The 14111-nt window shown below is 59.2% G+C and overlaps 1 protein-coding gene across 1 annotated transcript in view; it reads right to left on the reverse strand.

Annotated features, from left to right (window-relative positions):
• GLI2 (GLI family zinc finger 2) overlaps positions 1–2222 on the reverse strand; it is a 175821-nt gene extending 173599 nt beyond the window's left edge. Inside the window, exon 1 of the mRNA XM_012749770.3 lies at positions 2058–2222. Within this exon, the coding sequence (XP_012605224.3) occupies positions 2058–2196 (139 nt within the window). The 5' untranslated portion in view covers positions 2197–2222. The remainder of the gene's footprint in view (positions 1–2057) is intronic.
• Positions 2223–14111: the final 11889 nt, after the last annotated feature.

Below are 14111 nucleotides of genomic sequence, written 5' to 3' on the forward strand. Positions count from 1 at the left end.
CGGGGCCTCCCTCACCCCGCCCACGAACGCCACTGCAACTGCCCACAGCACCGGGCCTGCCCACGGTGCCCTGCTCTGCTCCACGCAGGGACAGCTGCTCTCCCTGATCCAGAAGGACCCTTCCCAGGGAAGCGCCCAGAGGCAGGGGAAGGGAGCGGCGGTGGCGGAGGAGGCTCCAGGGTCCCCGAGACCCTCCAGCAGCAGACACAGCTCGCCTGACACTGAGGCCCACACGCCGCCTGCCCTGCAGTAACGAGGCTGTCCCAGGTCCACCCACCCTCTGCTGGAACCTCGTCAGCCCAGCTCATCCTGTCCCATGCAACAGGGGACAGAGGCCTGTGGGGTGGGCACGGAGGCCTCCTGGGTGGGGCGAGGGTGGGTGGGGAGGGGTGGTGGGCGCCTCCCTGGCATGCTGTGCTCCAAGCTCCAGGCCTCCTGCCCGACTCCGCCCCTCCGCCCAGACAGAGAATCCCTCAAGCATCTGTTGTTGTTGCACCAACAGTGACGACCAGGTCTGACGCTGGAGGGGCTTTCCCCCAATTACATCCTAATTACTGTCTAATTACTGCCTGAGTCTATGCCCCGCTGCTGGGGCACATCAGTAAATCGCGCCACGGCAGTTCATGATCCGCTCATGGCTTCGGAGAGGCAGCCAGCTGACAGGGTCCCGCTGAGGACCTTGGGCAGGACAGAGAGACCAGGAGCTCACGCGCGCCCCAGGGCATCAGGCAGAGGGAGGCGTGCGGCATTGCCACGGGCCAGGGAAGGCCTGACCGGGGAAGGAAGAGGCCCCGCTGCGCAGGGGCCAGGCTCGGCCTCTCTGACAGGCCTCCTCCCCGATCCTCCGTCCGGGTGTGCTGGGCCTTTGGCTCCAACCCTACCACGAGCCCTGAGAGGCCTCCTCTACCCCACCCCCAGCCGGCCCCTCTGCGCAGAGGGAGGGCCCAGAGACCCTGCCCAAGGGGACGGGGTTAGGGACATTGCCCAGGTCGGGAGGCCGATGCCTGCCTCCCTGAGGAAGCCCACAGCTTGGCTTCAGGTCTTCCCATCCTGATTCGGGCCACACGCCCCAATAATGACCTCCAACTTAGGATCACAGGGAAAATAACTACAATAACAATGACCTTCTCCAGGTCCTCAAGTCCACTCTTAGAAACACCCCTCCGAAGCCCCTGGGGTCCTTCCGTTCCTCTGGGCTCTGGCCCCAGCGGCGCCCCTGGGCAGAAATGCGGAACCCAGACGTGCGTGACTTACTGGAGCTGGGTGTGCGCCTTCCAAGCCCCCAGGACCCCGTCCACGACCAAGTGTGAGGGCGCTGCCCCGCCCCTGCCCCGGAAGGCGCTGCCCCCCTCGCTGCTTCCTGAGCGGAGCGGGCGGCGAGAGCAACAGGGCATGACTAAATGCACTTGAATAAAAAGGCAAGAAAAGAAATCTCAGTCTCTCCATTCCTCAGAGACAGAAATAGCTCTGTGGCCTCCAGATGGGCTTCGCAGACACAGGGGAGGCCCCGCCTTCCCGCAGAACCGTCCCCCGGGATGCTGGCACGGGTGGACCAGTGGAAACCAGAAAGCATTTCTCTTTGGGGCAGTAAAATGAGAGGCTGCGGCTCATGTAGTCCCTTCTGTTATAATTAACTTGGCCAGAAATTCACCTAAGATACTAAATTCTGTACCTGACCCTCTAATTACAGCCAGAAGGCATCAGGAGACAATTACTTTCCAAAATAGTCCATGGTGGGCAGGAGGCAAGAAGGAGTTCTCCGGGCACATCTCAAACGCGCCAGCTGCACACACCCAGGGCTGCCCGCAGCCACGGCGCCCTCCTCCCCACCCCCTCCTCCTGCTTTGCCCCACCCGCCCCCGTCTGGGGTCGCCAGACCTCTGCAAACCTGCCGGCCACTGTCACAGTGCCTAGAATTCCCAGGAGCAGGGGCGCCCTCCTCCTCACCCTCCATAAACCCAGCATGCTCCCCGACATGGACCAGCACGCTAATTAAATCCTAACGGGCTCATGAAAAACACCCCTGCTGCCCTCCAAGTGTGCGGAACACAAAGTACCTCCTTGGGCAGCTACGGCCGCCGCGGCCACCGCCAGAGGAGAGGCCTTTTTGCCCGAGTCGGGGAAGCCGCTGCCCTCCAGGATCGCACTCTTGGCTTCTTGCTTCTCCGCGGCAGTGGCTGGGGCGGACGTCTCCATCTCAGCCGCTCATCGTCCCGGGCGGCCCTAGGAGAGAAGACAAAGGCGCTCACCACCTCGGCACCCAGCCCCGACCCAGATTCACGCCGCCGCCCAAGTCTGAAGAGCCAACTCCATTCTAATTCTCTTGTGATCGGGAAGGAGGCTTTAATTAATTTTGAGAATTATCAGTCCTGAGATTCATCTGGTCCTCTGAACAACCTCACGGACAACTGCTGGGCATTTGCGTCACCTTTCACTCAGATTTTTAAAATCTAAGCAACAAGTTCCTATGGATGTGAGCAGCGTGTGGCGAGAACTACCTTGACAAATGAAGTCTGGAGCAATGACACCCAGGGTCACAGGGAAAATGCGTGGTAACAACAGCCTAGAGGTACTCCGAGAAAGGCCCTGGTTTCCAGTCGCTTCCCTGCTCACCAGATCCAGCCTTCATTTATTCATCCCTTCACCCATTCATTTAACGAGTTTTCATCCTTTAGGGACTCACACTCACTCAGTCAACATGTTGTTAAGCCCGTCATACGCCCGGCGTCAGGCAGAAGATGCAGGATGTGGAGTTTGCATTCTATTCTACTTGGGAGACAAATAGGGGGAATAAACATAGCTCTGATTTCAGCTAGTGGCAGAGCAGCAGCCCAGGGAAGGACTGGAGGGGCACAGGGTGGCACTGCCCTGCCTCTCGGAGGTGCGGATGGGATGCCCACTTGAGGGCCACCCCGCAACAGCCAGAGGGTGGAGGCAAGAGCCAGGGCCAGTGGAGGAGGCCGGCTTCCGTGAGGAGTGGAGAGAAGGGAAGCGCAGGCACTGCGGTTTGAGCAGGGCGGGGGACAGGATGTGTCCCTGGAGTAAAGGGTTCACTCCACTGCTGTGCAGAGCGAACCCTGGGGGGACAGAGAGCGCCACTGCAGTGACCCAGGGAGATGTGCTGGTGGCTTGGTTTAAGGGGGCAGTGGGACAGCTGGTGAAACGTGGACACGTCCTGAAGGCAGAGCCGACAGCCCGACAGACTACGGGTTGGATGTGGGGTGGGAGGGAAAGAAGCAGCCGCGTGGGTAAGGGAGCAGTGCCGGGCAGGACGCAGGGCACAGGGCACAGGTGGTGCTCTGCCCCCGGCCAGGTGGTGGGTCATATGCACACATTTTTCTTACATGCTTCACCACCTGCAGACACTGCTAACACAGTATTTGTATCATATACTACAGAATAGAAACCCGAAAGTCACATTTTTTAGAAGGAAGGTGGTATCGAAGACAGCTCACGTGCTTGGCTGGTCACCCGAGAGAGTGAAGGGTGGAGCTTGCCCAGCCCCAGCCAGGAGGGCGAGGAGCGGGCTGGGGGCAGACCAAGAGTGCAGGTGGGGCTGCGTGAAGTTTGAGATGCCTTTAGAGACCCGCAGGGGTGGCGTGGAGCAGGCTGTTGGGAATGAGAGTGGGAGCTCAGGGCAGGCCTGAGGCTAAGGTGGGACCTTGGAAGCCACTAGGCAAGATCTCAAGGGATGAGAGGTTGGGGTTGTGGAAGAAAAAATTCCAGCCCTGAAACCCAGGGAGAAAGAGCAGACGCCAGCCAAGGAGAGTGAGCAGGAAGGGCCAGTGCGGGGAGGTGGGGAAGGAAAAATCAAACAGGGGAGTGTGGGGTCCTGCGAGCCAACCCAAGAAAGACACGCATTCAGGAGCACGAGCGATCACTCCATCGCAGGCCACCGAGAGCTGGGCAGCTCCAGTCGCCCGGTGGAGACCAGCGCCTGGGCGGGGGCAGGAGCAGGTCAGACGTGGGTGGAAACAGAGGCACAGGCAATTTTGTCAGGAAGTTTCTCCATCAAAGAAGCAGAGAAACGAGACAATAACCAGAGGGGATGTGGAGTCCAGAGGCCCGGGGTGCAGGGAAGGAGGCAGGCTGGGGTTCCCCGTGCCTGTGGGGAGGCCTGCGGAGAGCTGAGAGCTCGTGGACCCAAGGCAGCGGACAGCTCTGTCCCCGGGAGCCTTAAAGCTACATCCACACAATACTCTGTGTCTTTCTAAGTAGAAAATCAGAGTCCACAAGAACAACGGAGAGGGAAGCACGAAGGAGGTCCCAGTCCCTGCAGGCTTCTGGCTGTGTCTGCACACACCAGCCTGCCCAGCGTCCACAACATTTCAAATCTCCCTCCCCAGAAAGCCCAAACAGGCAGATGGGAGAAAAATCTCCTTGAAGGCTGAAGCGGGTTTCCATTGGCCTAGAGATTCAGGGATTGCTGTGCGCTCTTTTAAGACCATTTTAAAAATCTGTCACGTAAGACTTGGCTATCTGAATGGCCCACCAGCAACACACCCTGCCCGCGCCTACCTCTCCTATGCCCCCTGAGCCTAGCCACAAGCACTGCCCCACCCAAGCACCTGTGTGCACCCTGGGGCCACCTTCCTCCGCCCCGCTCCCCTACAGCCGCCTGGCTGTGACCACCTCTCCCCCTCCCCCTCGCTGGTGGGCCCTCTCCAGGCTGGCTGCTTCGAGCCAGGCTTTCTTCCCTCTGGGTCCTGGCACCTCTCATATTCCGGTCCCCTCCAGGTCATCCCCAACCCTGATGCCACGTAACACCCTAAAAACCAAGCCTCCCCTCATCCCTCCTCTGACCAAGGCCCTGCTGGCCCTGCCCCTGAGCACAGCCGGGCCTCCGCTCCAGCCATGCCACCCACAGGAAATCCTTCATCTTTCTGTGTTCGATGAACTAGTTCTCCTTCCAGGTGCCACTCAGACATCACCATCACCTCCTCTGGGAAGCCCGGCACCCCTTCCAGCCCACGGTCCCTACCCAGCACCCCCACATTATATTCATCGTCACCGCCGGCCCGGGGGCTGCCCATGGCAGCAGCCTCACAGCCTGGCCCGGGCTGGCGCGGGCAGCAGCTCAGGCCGCCTGCCAAAGACAGCCATGCACAGACCTCGCAGGCAGAAAATCACAGCTCTTTTGAATGCGAGCGATTTTGTGGACAGCCTAGGTTTTCCCCGCAACAAGCTCAGGTGAGCTTGTTGAATCTAAGCCCAACTTTCAAACAGACCTTGAATTCGGAAATAGGACAAAAATCAAAATAACAGCTGGAACAACAAACCTTTAATAAGCATTTACTGGGTGCCAAATGTTTTACAGGGGTGAGCTCACTTAATCATCAAAACATTTTATACAGAAGGAAACCAGTGCTCAAAGAGGTTGAATAAAATGCCCAAAGACACAGTTCTTAGAGGTGGCTGTGCCAGGCCTTGAACCCTGGCTATCCGGCCCCAAAGCTGTATTCTGGTGCCCCACAGTGAGCTGTCCCTTCAGTGAGGACCCCACGTGTAAAGTGCTATGCCTCAGAATTCCCGGGCAGGCAGGAGGTGACCGACTGCGGAGCTGCTTAGGTGGGAGCACTGTGCCAGGCCCCAGGGTCAGAGCAGGATCAGGCATGACCCTTGCCCTGATGCCCCATCCAAGACGGCAAGATTGGCACATGGGAACCCCGCCAAGGGCTGTGCAAAGGCTGAGGCTCTGTCTGGGGCTGCACTTGCAAACACCGTGGCCACGCAGGTGGCACCTGTGTGCTGAGGACGAACAGGGAGGAGGAGTTTATAGTTGCACATTCATGCACTAACTTCACTTCATGATTCTTTATTGATTTACTGACAACTGGCTTCCTGCCTCATGCTGAGCTGGGCTGGGAGCTGGCTGGGTTTGTGGACATTCTTCCCACACCTCCCCCAGATGAACTGGGTGTCCTTGCCGCGGGTTTGGACAGTCCCACTGCCCGAGCACCTGTCATACAGCCTGGGCATATCTTCTATGCACCCATCTGGCTCCCTGCTTGACTGTGAGCTCCTGCAAGGCAGGGATGGGCCTTGCACTGCTCAGTCCCCAGGCCCACCCGAAAGGGTGCTCAGGCCTCTAGCCAAGGGGATAGAGTGGGCACAGGGAACCAGGTCTGTGCCTGAGGGGCTTCGATCCCTGGGGACCAGAAACCAGCAGAGGACTTCAGGGCCCCTCAGGAGCAGAGCATGTGGCCAAAACCTAGGGCTTGAGTGGCCAAGCCCCAGCTCCAGCCTCAGGGAGGGGTCGACAAGCTCCTGGGGCGCAGTGATCCAATCCTCTTCACATTCAGATGGAGAAGCTGAGGCCCTACAGCTCAGAACACTCAGGACGTTAGTATCAGGGATGCCAGCAAGGAAAGAGGCTTCAGAAGGGACTGTGACAACTTCTGTTAGGGACACAGAAGCCTGGGAGGAGGAGGAGGAGAAGGCTATGGATGTTTCACTAACAGCATGCTATGGTCCCAGTGTTCATGTACCATCCCCAAAAAACTTACATGATGAAACCTAACCCCACAGTGATGGCATTAACAGCGGGGACCTTTGGGAGCCTGCCATGGGACAAGTGTCGCCATAAGGGAAGTTGCCCCTTCCACCACGTGAGGACGCAGTGAGAAGGCTCCGTCGGTGAGGAACGTGACTCAACCAGACAGGGAGCCTCCCAGAGCCTCGATCTTGGACTTTCCAGCCTCTAGAACTGTGAGCAATAAATTCTGCCGTTCGGAAGTTACCCAGTCTACAGTATTTTGTTACCACCACCCAAACCTACGGACTAAAACATAGTAGGCTGCAGCTCCCTCACACCAACACCTACTGCCTACGGGACAGGGCAGATGGCATCTCATGGCATCTCGAATTCTTAAAGGGGAGGAAGCTGAGTCGCCCACAGGGGAGTGAGCTGCCCGAGGCCACTCCCCAGGGAGGGAGAAGGCAGGTCTACAGGCCAAATGCCGCCTGAGTCCTGAGAGTGTGGTCACTCCAGGAACGGGGAATGGGGTTAGGGAGGAGGGGCATTGATTCAGATTCCGCCACCCAGACTGTGGCTCACAGAAGCTCCTGGGAGCTCATGAACGCCCCAGAAGCTGATCCAGCAGGGGGTGGAGGTGCCCAGACAGCGCCCGCCTTGCCCCTGGCGTCACCCTCTGCAGACGCGGCTGCCCTCCCTTCCTACCCTTCCTGGAGAGGAAGGCAGCAGGCAGAGCCAAGAGGCTGCGTAAATCGCAGGAATTAGCGGGATTAGCACAATTTCTGGGTAAACACCAGGCACCCAGGGTCCCAGGCATCCACTTTCACTCCCTGAGGCTCCCCTGAGCAGACTCCACAGCCCCAGTGAACCGCCTCACCTGGACCCCCAGAGGCCACCTGGAGACAGCCGGGAGGGGTCAGGCTCTGAGTTCCCAGGTCTAAGCTGGTGGCCCAGTGGTCTGTCCTGGGATAGTTCCCACGGGCTCCACAAAGCTCTAGAACAGGAGGGGCCAGGGGCCACAGCATTTACCAGGGGAGAAGAGTCAATACCCTCACTTTACCTCCGAAACTCACAGCTCTACCACCGTCCAAACAGCGCACAAGGAAACTCTGCTAAGGGGAGGAGTGCACCGGGCCCGGGGCCGGGAGGAGCCCCCTTGCCATGGGAAGGTTCACCCAGGTCACCTGCCCTCTGAGCCTCAGCTTTGGGCGCATTCCTGGGTCGTCCCTGGACATTCTGAGAGCCTAGATCTAGGCGGAGGGTGGGGGACAAAATATCCCCTTTTTTTTTAAGTTCTACAGGTGTTTCTGACATACAAGCAGGTGTAGGAAAAAACAAGTGGAGCGCTCATAAGGTCCCTTCAAGCTTCCAAATAATTTACAGGTTCCAGTTAGAGCAGGATTATGCATCCTGATAAAAAAAAAAAATACATTTGTATCTTCACTAACTCGGGCCTGGAAGTTGGAGTCTCTCTCAGGCATGAACACGGAGCATGAGCCACAGTGCCGGTGAGCCTGCCACCAGCGCAAGTCACAGGTGCGTCCCTGCCACGCACTGCAATATCACCTATGCTCACCACAGACCCCACTACCAGCAGGCATTGGACCACCACCGCCCCTGCCATCTGGCGTGACCTGCAGGTGAAGAAGCACCCGTAACACTGTGCCACAGGTGCGGTGCCTGACGGTCTGGGCACTGCGTTCAGTACAGTTGGCTTCTTTCACAACCCTGTGTGTTTTACTCCATGCACTCGTAGCATTATTCTGAGGAGGGGTCCATGGGCTGCACCAGGGTGCCAAGGGGTCCGCGGCATAGAAAAGGTTAAGAACTCTGAGTTAAAGGACTGGCTTGAAGAATAAATTAATAATCAGAGCAGAATGAGCAAATCACGCTGAAACCTGAAATCCCAGACACCCTCCCGCCACCTGGCTGCTTTGAACTCCTCTAACGAGTGACTCATAGGAGTTAGAGCGTTGTTCCCCAGGCGAAATCAATCTCCAGGAGAGAGATGAAACCTCACCTACCAGGCACGGCAGCCACCTCAGGGCCGTGTTGTTCTCACCTCCTCTCTGATCTCAGCCACGCGGCAGCCATGCCTAGCACCCACACGCACGGGCACGCGTCGCTGTGCACACACACAGGCTCACGCGCTCACATAGCACACAACATACACTGACAAACCACATGCACAGCCACACACATGCCTGCACACACACTCCCACATACACACAGAGATTACAGTGACACACGTGCGCACGGGCACACACACATACAAGGTCACACATGCAAACATGGCCACACACACCACACATAGTCACACACCACACATGCAGCCACACATGTGTGCACACACAGCATACATGTGGTTACACAGAGAAGCACACTCACACATGCACACGTATGCATGCAAAGACACACACAGATCTGGACAAGCACACACACCTAAGCTAGAAATAATAAGCACCCGCCCTGCCTTGATTCAGACGTAATCTCGAGACACAGCGAGGTAAAGCACGTGAGAAGTCCGGGAGTGAGCACGGTGCAGAGGAAACATCAGGGCCAAGGAAGCAGCAGACCGTGCCACAGGCCCTGGGCCTTGCCAATGTCCACCCAAGCGGACCAGTCGTTTCCTCTCCCAATCACATCAGCGTCCCCATCTGGAACACGGGTGGCCTGCAGCGTGCCCTTGGCCTAGGGACACCGGCCCCAGGCCGCAGTGGGAAGGCCGCAGCACAGGCCACAGGAATGTACACTCATTCGTCCACCCTGAGGAAGAAAGGGACGTGGGGGTGGGGGGCCCCAGGACTGCACCAAGCTGGGGCACTCTGCTGGCCGCCCCTTATGGCCAGCAGCAAAATAATCTTATCTTAAAATTAACTCATTTGATTCTCCCAGACTGGAAGTGTTTGTGCCCGGACCCGCACAGCCCACGTCTGCTGGGTAGCTTTGGCCATGTAACTGCTCTCTAAACTTCAGTTTGCTCCCCTGTGCATGGAGCACCCTCCCTCCCTCCCAGGGTGGCTCAAACTGCCATCAGCCCTCCCAGCAGCTGCCCCACGTGGGGTCTGGCCCAGGGCTGGCAGGCATAGGAACCTCTTCAGGCAGGCACCCTTCTGCAAGAAAAGATTGCCCAGCTGCAGGGGACCAGAGGGGACAGGCAGGGCTGCTGCCAGCTCCACGCACCTGCTGCCAGGCAGCACCTAGACTGCCCTCTCTATCCACCTGCCCGTCTCTGCACGTGAAACAAAACCCTGCCTTGGCTCCGCGGAGACCCAGACAGCAGCCCCAACGAGGGGCTCCAGGCCTGGGGTAGGTAGGACTCAGATGTGGCTAATTCCCACCCACTGGCCTTCCAGAGCTTGGGGTGGGGCAGCCGTGTCAAAGCCCTTGTCCCGGCTCCTCCCTATTCCACAACATGGCACTGGGGGAACCACATAGTTCCCACCTGGGCTGGCCCCTCTTGCACCACCCAGCCAGGGGTTCCCCCAGCCTCCAAGCCTCCACCCTGGGTCCCTCTGGGAGAGGGCAAACCTGGGAGGGGAGCCCAGACCCTACCAAAGATGCTGGGGACACTAGACTGGTCAGATGAGGGGAGAAGGCAAGGTCCTGGGGTCCCAGGCAGCCTCACGGCCCTTGGGCTCTACAGCCTTGACCTTGGCTCCCTGTGGACAGTAAGGGCGAAGACACCCCCTAGCAAGGTCATCAGGAAACTCACAGTGGGACAGCAGGCACTCCTCACCCAGTGCAGACCCTGTGTCTCTCCAGGGACCTGGCACGCAGCCACCGCCCGCCACCGCCCGACCTGGTGCCCAACAGGCTGTGAGGAGTCTTCCTCACGACCATCCGATCTGCCCTGGGGCTCCAGATCTGAGAATGAAAGGGCCTTGAACTTGGCACTCCAGGGACAGGGAACAGCATGAGCAAAGAAAACAAGAAGACCCAGCACACCATGCCGCAAGAGAAAAAGAAAGGAGAAGGTTCCCACAGGGAGAGGGAAGTGGGCGATGGTCCAGGCTAAAGGGGGACTGTGGGGGCTGTGTGGGGGACTGTGGGGGCTGTGTGGGGGGACTGTGGGGGCTGTGTGGGGGGACTATGGGGGCTGTGGAGGGCACTGTGTGGGGGACTATGGGGGCTGTGTGGGGGCTGTGGGGGGACTGTGGGGGCTGTGGGGGCTGTGTGGGGGACTGTGGGGGCTGTGGGGGCTGTGTGGGGGACTGTGGGGGCTGTGGGGGCTGTGTGGGGGACTGTGGGTGCTGTGTGGGGGTTGTGGGGGGACTGTGGGGGCTGTGGGGGGCACTGTGGGGGCTGTGTGGGGGACTGTGGGGGCTGCTTGGGGGGACTGAGGGGGCTGTGTGGGGGGACTGTGGGGGCTGTGTGGGGGACTGTGGGGGCTGTGTGGGGGACTGTGGGGGCTGTGTGGGGGACTGTGGGGGCTGTGTGGGGGGACTGTGGGGACTGGGGGACTGTGAGGGCTGTGTGGGGGACTGTGGGGGCTGTGTGGGGGACTGTGGAGGCTGTGTGGGGGACTGTGGGGGCTATGTGGGGGACTGTGGGGGCTGTGTGGGGCACTGTGGGGGCTGTGTGGGAGAGACTGTGGGGGCTGTGTGGGGCACTGTGGGGGCTGTGTGGGGGACTGTGGGGGCTGCTTAGGGGGACTGAGGGGGCTGTGTGGGGGGGCTGTGAGGGCTATGTGGGGGGACTGTGGGGGTTGTGTGGGGAGACTCTGGGGGCCACGTGGGGGGACTGTGGGGGCTGCGCGTCTCTGGGAAGGGCAGACTGGGAGAGGACTGAGGTTAGGAAGGACAGGGATGGGCCCCCAGCCCTCCGGGTCTCCAACCCATTTCTGCCGCACAGCAAGGCCAGCCTGGCATCTGCTATGCCCGCTGCTTCCAGGAGCTGCCGCCCAGGGGCCGCAAGTTGGGGATGGGCCCTCGCCCTCCTGGCCTGGCCAGAAGCGGGCACCGTGCAAATATCACCCTCCTCGCGGGTGTGCCTGCTTATCACTCCTTAAATTTGTCTTTCCTAGCATGAAAGCTCCCTAATTTGCCCAGGCCCCGCACTTGCTGGTGTTCAGGAAAACAGACAATAACCCTAATTCACTGACTTGCTGGGCCAGGACAGGGGCCAGGGAAGACCCTGACGGGAACTGCAGGCCCCTCCTGTGGTGGCCAGCCTCAGAGAAAACGGACCGTACAGGAGGGCTTCTTCCTTCTGGGAGGCCTTGAGTAAGCCCTACTTCATGGTCAGCACTCCTTCATGGTCAGTACTCGGGAGGGCCTCACGACTTCCATTTGTTTCCATTCAGGTTTATTCCCTGAAAGCACCAGGCATTTGCAACCCGGGATTTTGCACCCCCATGCTCTCTTGCTAGGAATATTCTTCCCTCTCTACGGAGGACTCCATTCTCTAAAACCCGGGAAGCCTGCCCTGCCACCCTCCTGCCCAGACTCCTAGACGGAGCTAAGCAACCTCCTCGTGCTGCAGCCACACTCCTCCCCCACTCCCTGCAAGAGTCGGCAGCTGGCACCTTCAGAGGGAGTCCCGCATTGCAGACTCCCGAGAAAGGACATCCATGTTTGCCTCCTAGCTCCACCGGGAGCTGTTGACAAGAACTCACTTCTCCCTAAGCCTTAGTTTGCTCATCTGTAAAATGGGGATGAACAGCACCTCCCTCCTGGGACCTGCACACACACAGCCTGGCACAGTCATCACTGCAGCCCGAGCCCCCTGCCCGCTAGAGGCTCAGTCTGAGGCTGGACAGCCCTATCTGCCCCTTCCTCCACCCACCCGGGTGCCAGTGCCGCTGGGGTCTGACGTCAGGTGTCTCAGGTTGGCACCTTTCTGCAATATGCCAGTTCTGCTCGATTCCAAACTCTGTCACCTTCCTCCCTGGAGAGCCTGAGGCCCAGAGGGCCAGGGTCTCTCCCTGACGCCCCCCACCAGCACCCCGCCCCAGTAGAGGGCTGGGACACGCTCTGAGGCCGCTGTCTGCAAGGGGAACAAGGGGCCCACTGTGCTGCAGCCCTGCCAGCCCAGATATTTTAACAGCTGCTTTGTGTATTCCTGAGGCGCGATTCCTGAGCGGGAGGAAAAACAAGCCTGGCCTCTGCCCCGCGGAGGGAAAACAGACTGCCCGGGCAGGCTGCAGGCAGGGGCAAAGGCCTCTGCGGGCCCAGGGCTGCGGCAGACACAGAAACAGGCCCCAGAGGCCTGGCACACAGGAGCCACGGCCACTGAGGCCCTGCCAAAGGCCAGCGAGTGGAGAAAATCCCCAATTTCCTCAGAGTGGGCTCTGAAAGGGGACAAAGGACCAAAGAGGCAGCGAGGTGCCCACAGGGTGAGGTCCCAGACCTGGCACACAGGCCCTGCCTCGAGATCTAGACCCCCCCTCCCCTCGAGGCTCCCGGCCACACCCCCACCGCACACCCAGCCATGGTCTGACGGGCCCCCATGAGGCTAAGGTTCCTATCTCACTGTATTTAACCACCTGTTTACAAGTGTGTCCCCTTTCATGGCCACCCTGGCACAAGCACAGTCAGTGTTTGATGATGACTCAGGGACTGACTGAACACACAGATGATCTCAGGCACCTAAGTATGCAAGTATCCTTTTCTCCTCCTGGCCTCCCCTTGGCCTCAATGCCCCACACAGTCAAGTGGGTTTCAGCTCCTGTGCCCCAGCAGCACTCTCCAGGGAGGGCTGGGCTGGGGACAAGCATCAGGTGATCTCTGAGGTTGGGAGAAGTGCAGCAATCAACTCCTTATGTCTGCCTCAGGAGGTGCAATAATCAACTGGTCATGTCTGCCCTGGGTGCAGTCTGCAGGCACTGCATATGAATGCATTCCTTCCCTTAGACTGTAAACTCTTTGAGGCAAAAGATTTGCCAGGCACAGAGCTTAGCAGATGTCTGTACGCACAACCACTTATAAAAAGATGAATTAAAAAATGAGTGCTTATCCCTTAAAAGGTGCTTTTTGAGCCACTACACACTCAAAGGGGCTGTTTTCTCCAGGTGGAACTGCAGGCTGGGTAGTGGTATATTGGGTTAAGGGACATGGTGCAGGTGGCCTTTCCAGGCCCTTCCAATCAGTCCACAAACAGCAGGGGTAGGAGGCTGTCTGCTGACCCAGGACAAATCTTACCTCTGCAATACCTGGCCCAAGTGACAGGAAGTGACAAAGGCTTTCCAAATAAAGGAGCTGGGCCATCCTGGGACCCCGCCTGGTTGGCGGCAGTTCTGGACTGGTCACAGGGAAAGGAGCTTCCTACGGGGTGGTGGGAGAGTCCTCTGGATTAGCCTTCCTATAGAACCAGGGGATTGTGAGGCTGCCTGGCAGGGGCCACCCCTGGGCCCAGGCCACGTCTTCCTAACCCCTCAGTCTTCTCCCTCTGGCCCACAGTCTGGCACCGTGAAAGGCGTCTGGGGTGGTCTCGTCCAGCCTGTGTCCCGGCAGCTCAGCCCCAGGGCGGTCCTCACCAAGGACACGCAGCGTCCCCAGCCCACACTGGCTGTGCAGCGCTGGGCACGTGTCCCCACCTCTGGACTCAGTGCCCGCCTATGAGAGGGGCAGGCTGGACCCCTAGTGAGCACGCTGTCATGCTACGGCTGCGTGGAAACAGGGGTTTTGACATGTGG

The sequence above is a fragment of the Microcebus murinus genome, chromosome 8 (genome assembly GCF_040939455.1).
Source record: "Microcebus murinus isolate Inina chromosome 8, M.murinus_Inina_mat1.0, whole genome shotgun sequence".
Lineage (NCBI taxonomy): Eukaryota > Metazoa > Chordata > Mammalia > Primates > Cheirogaleidae > Microcebus > Microcebus murinus.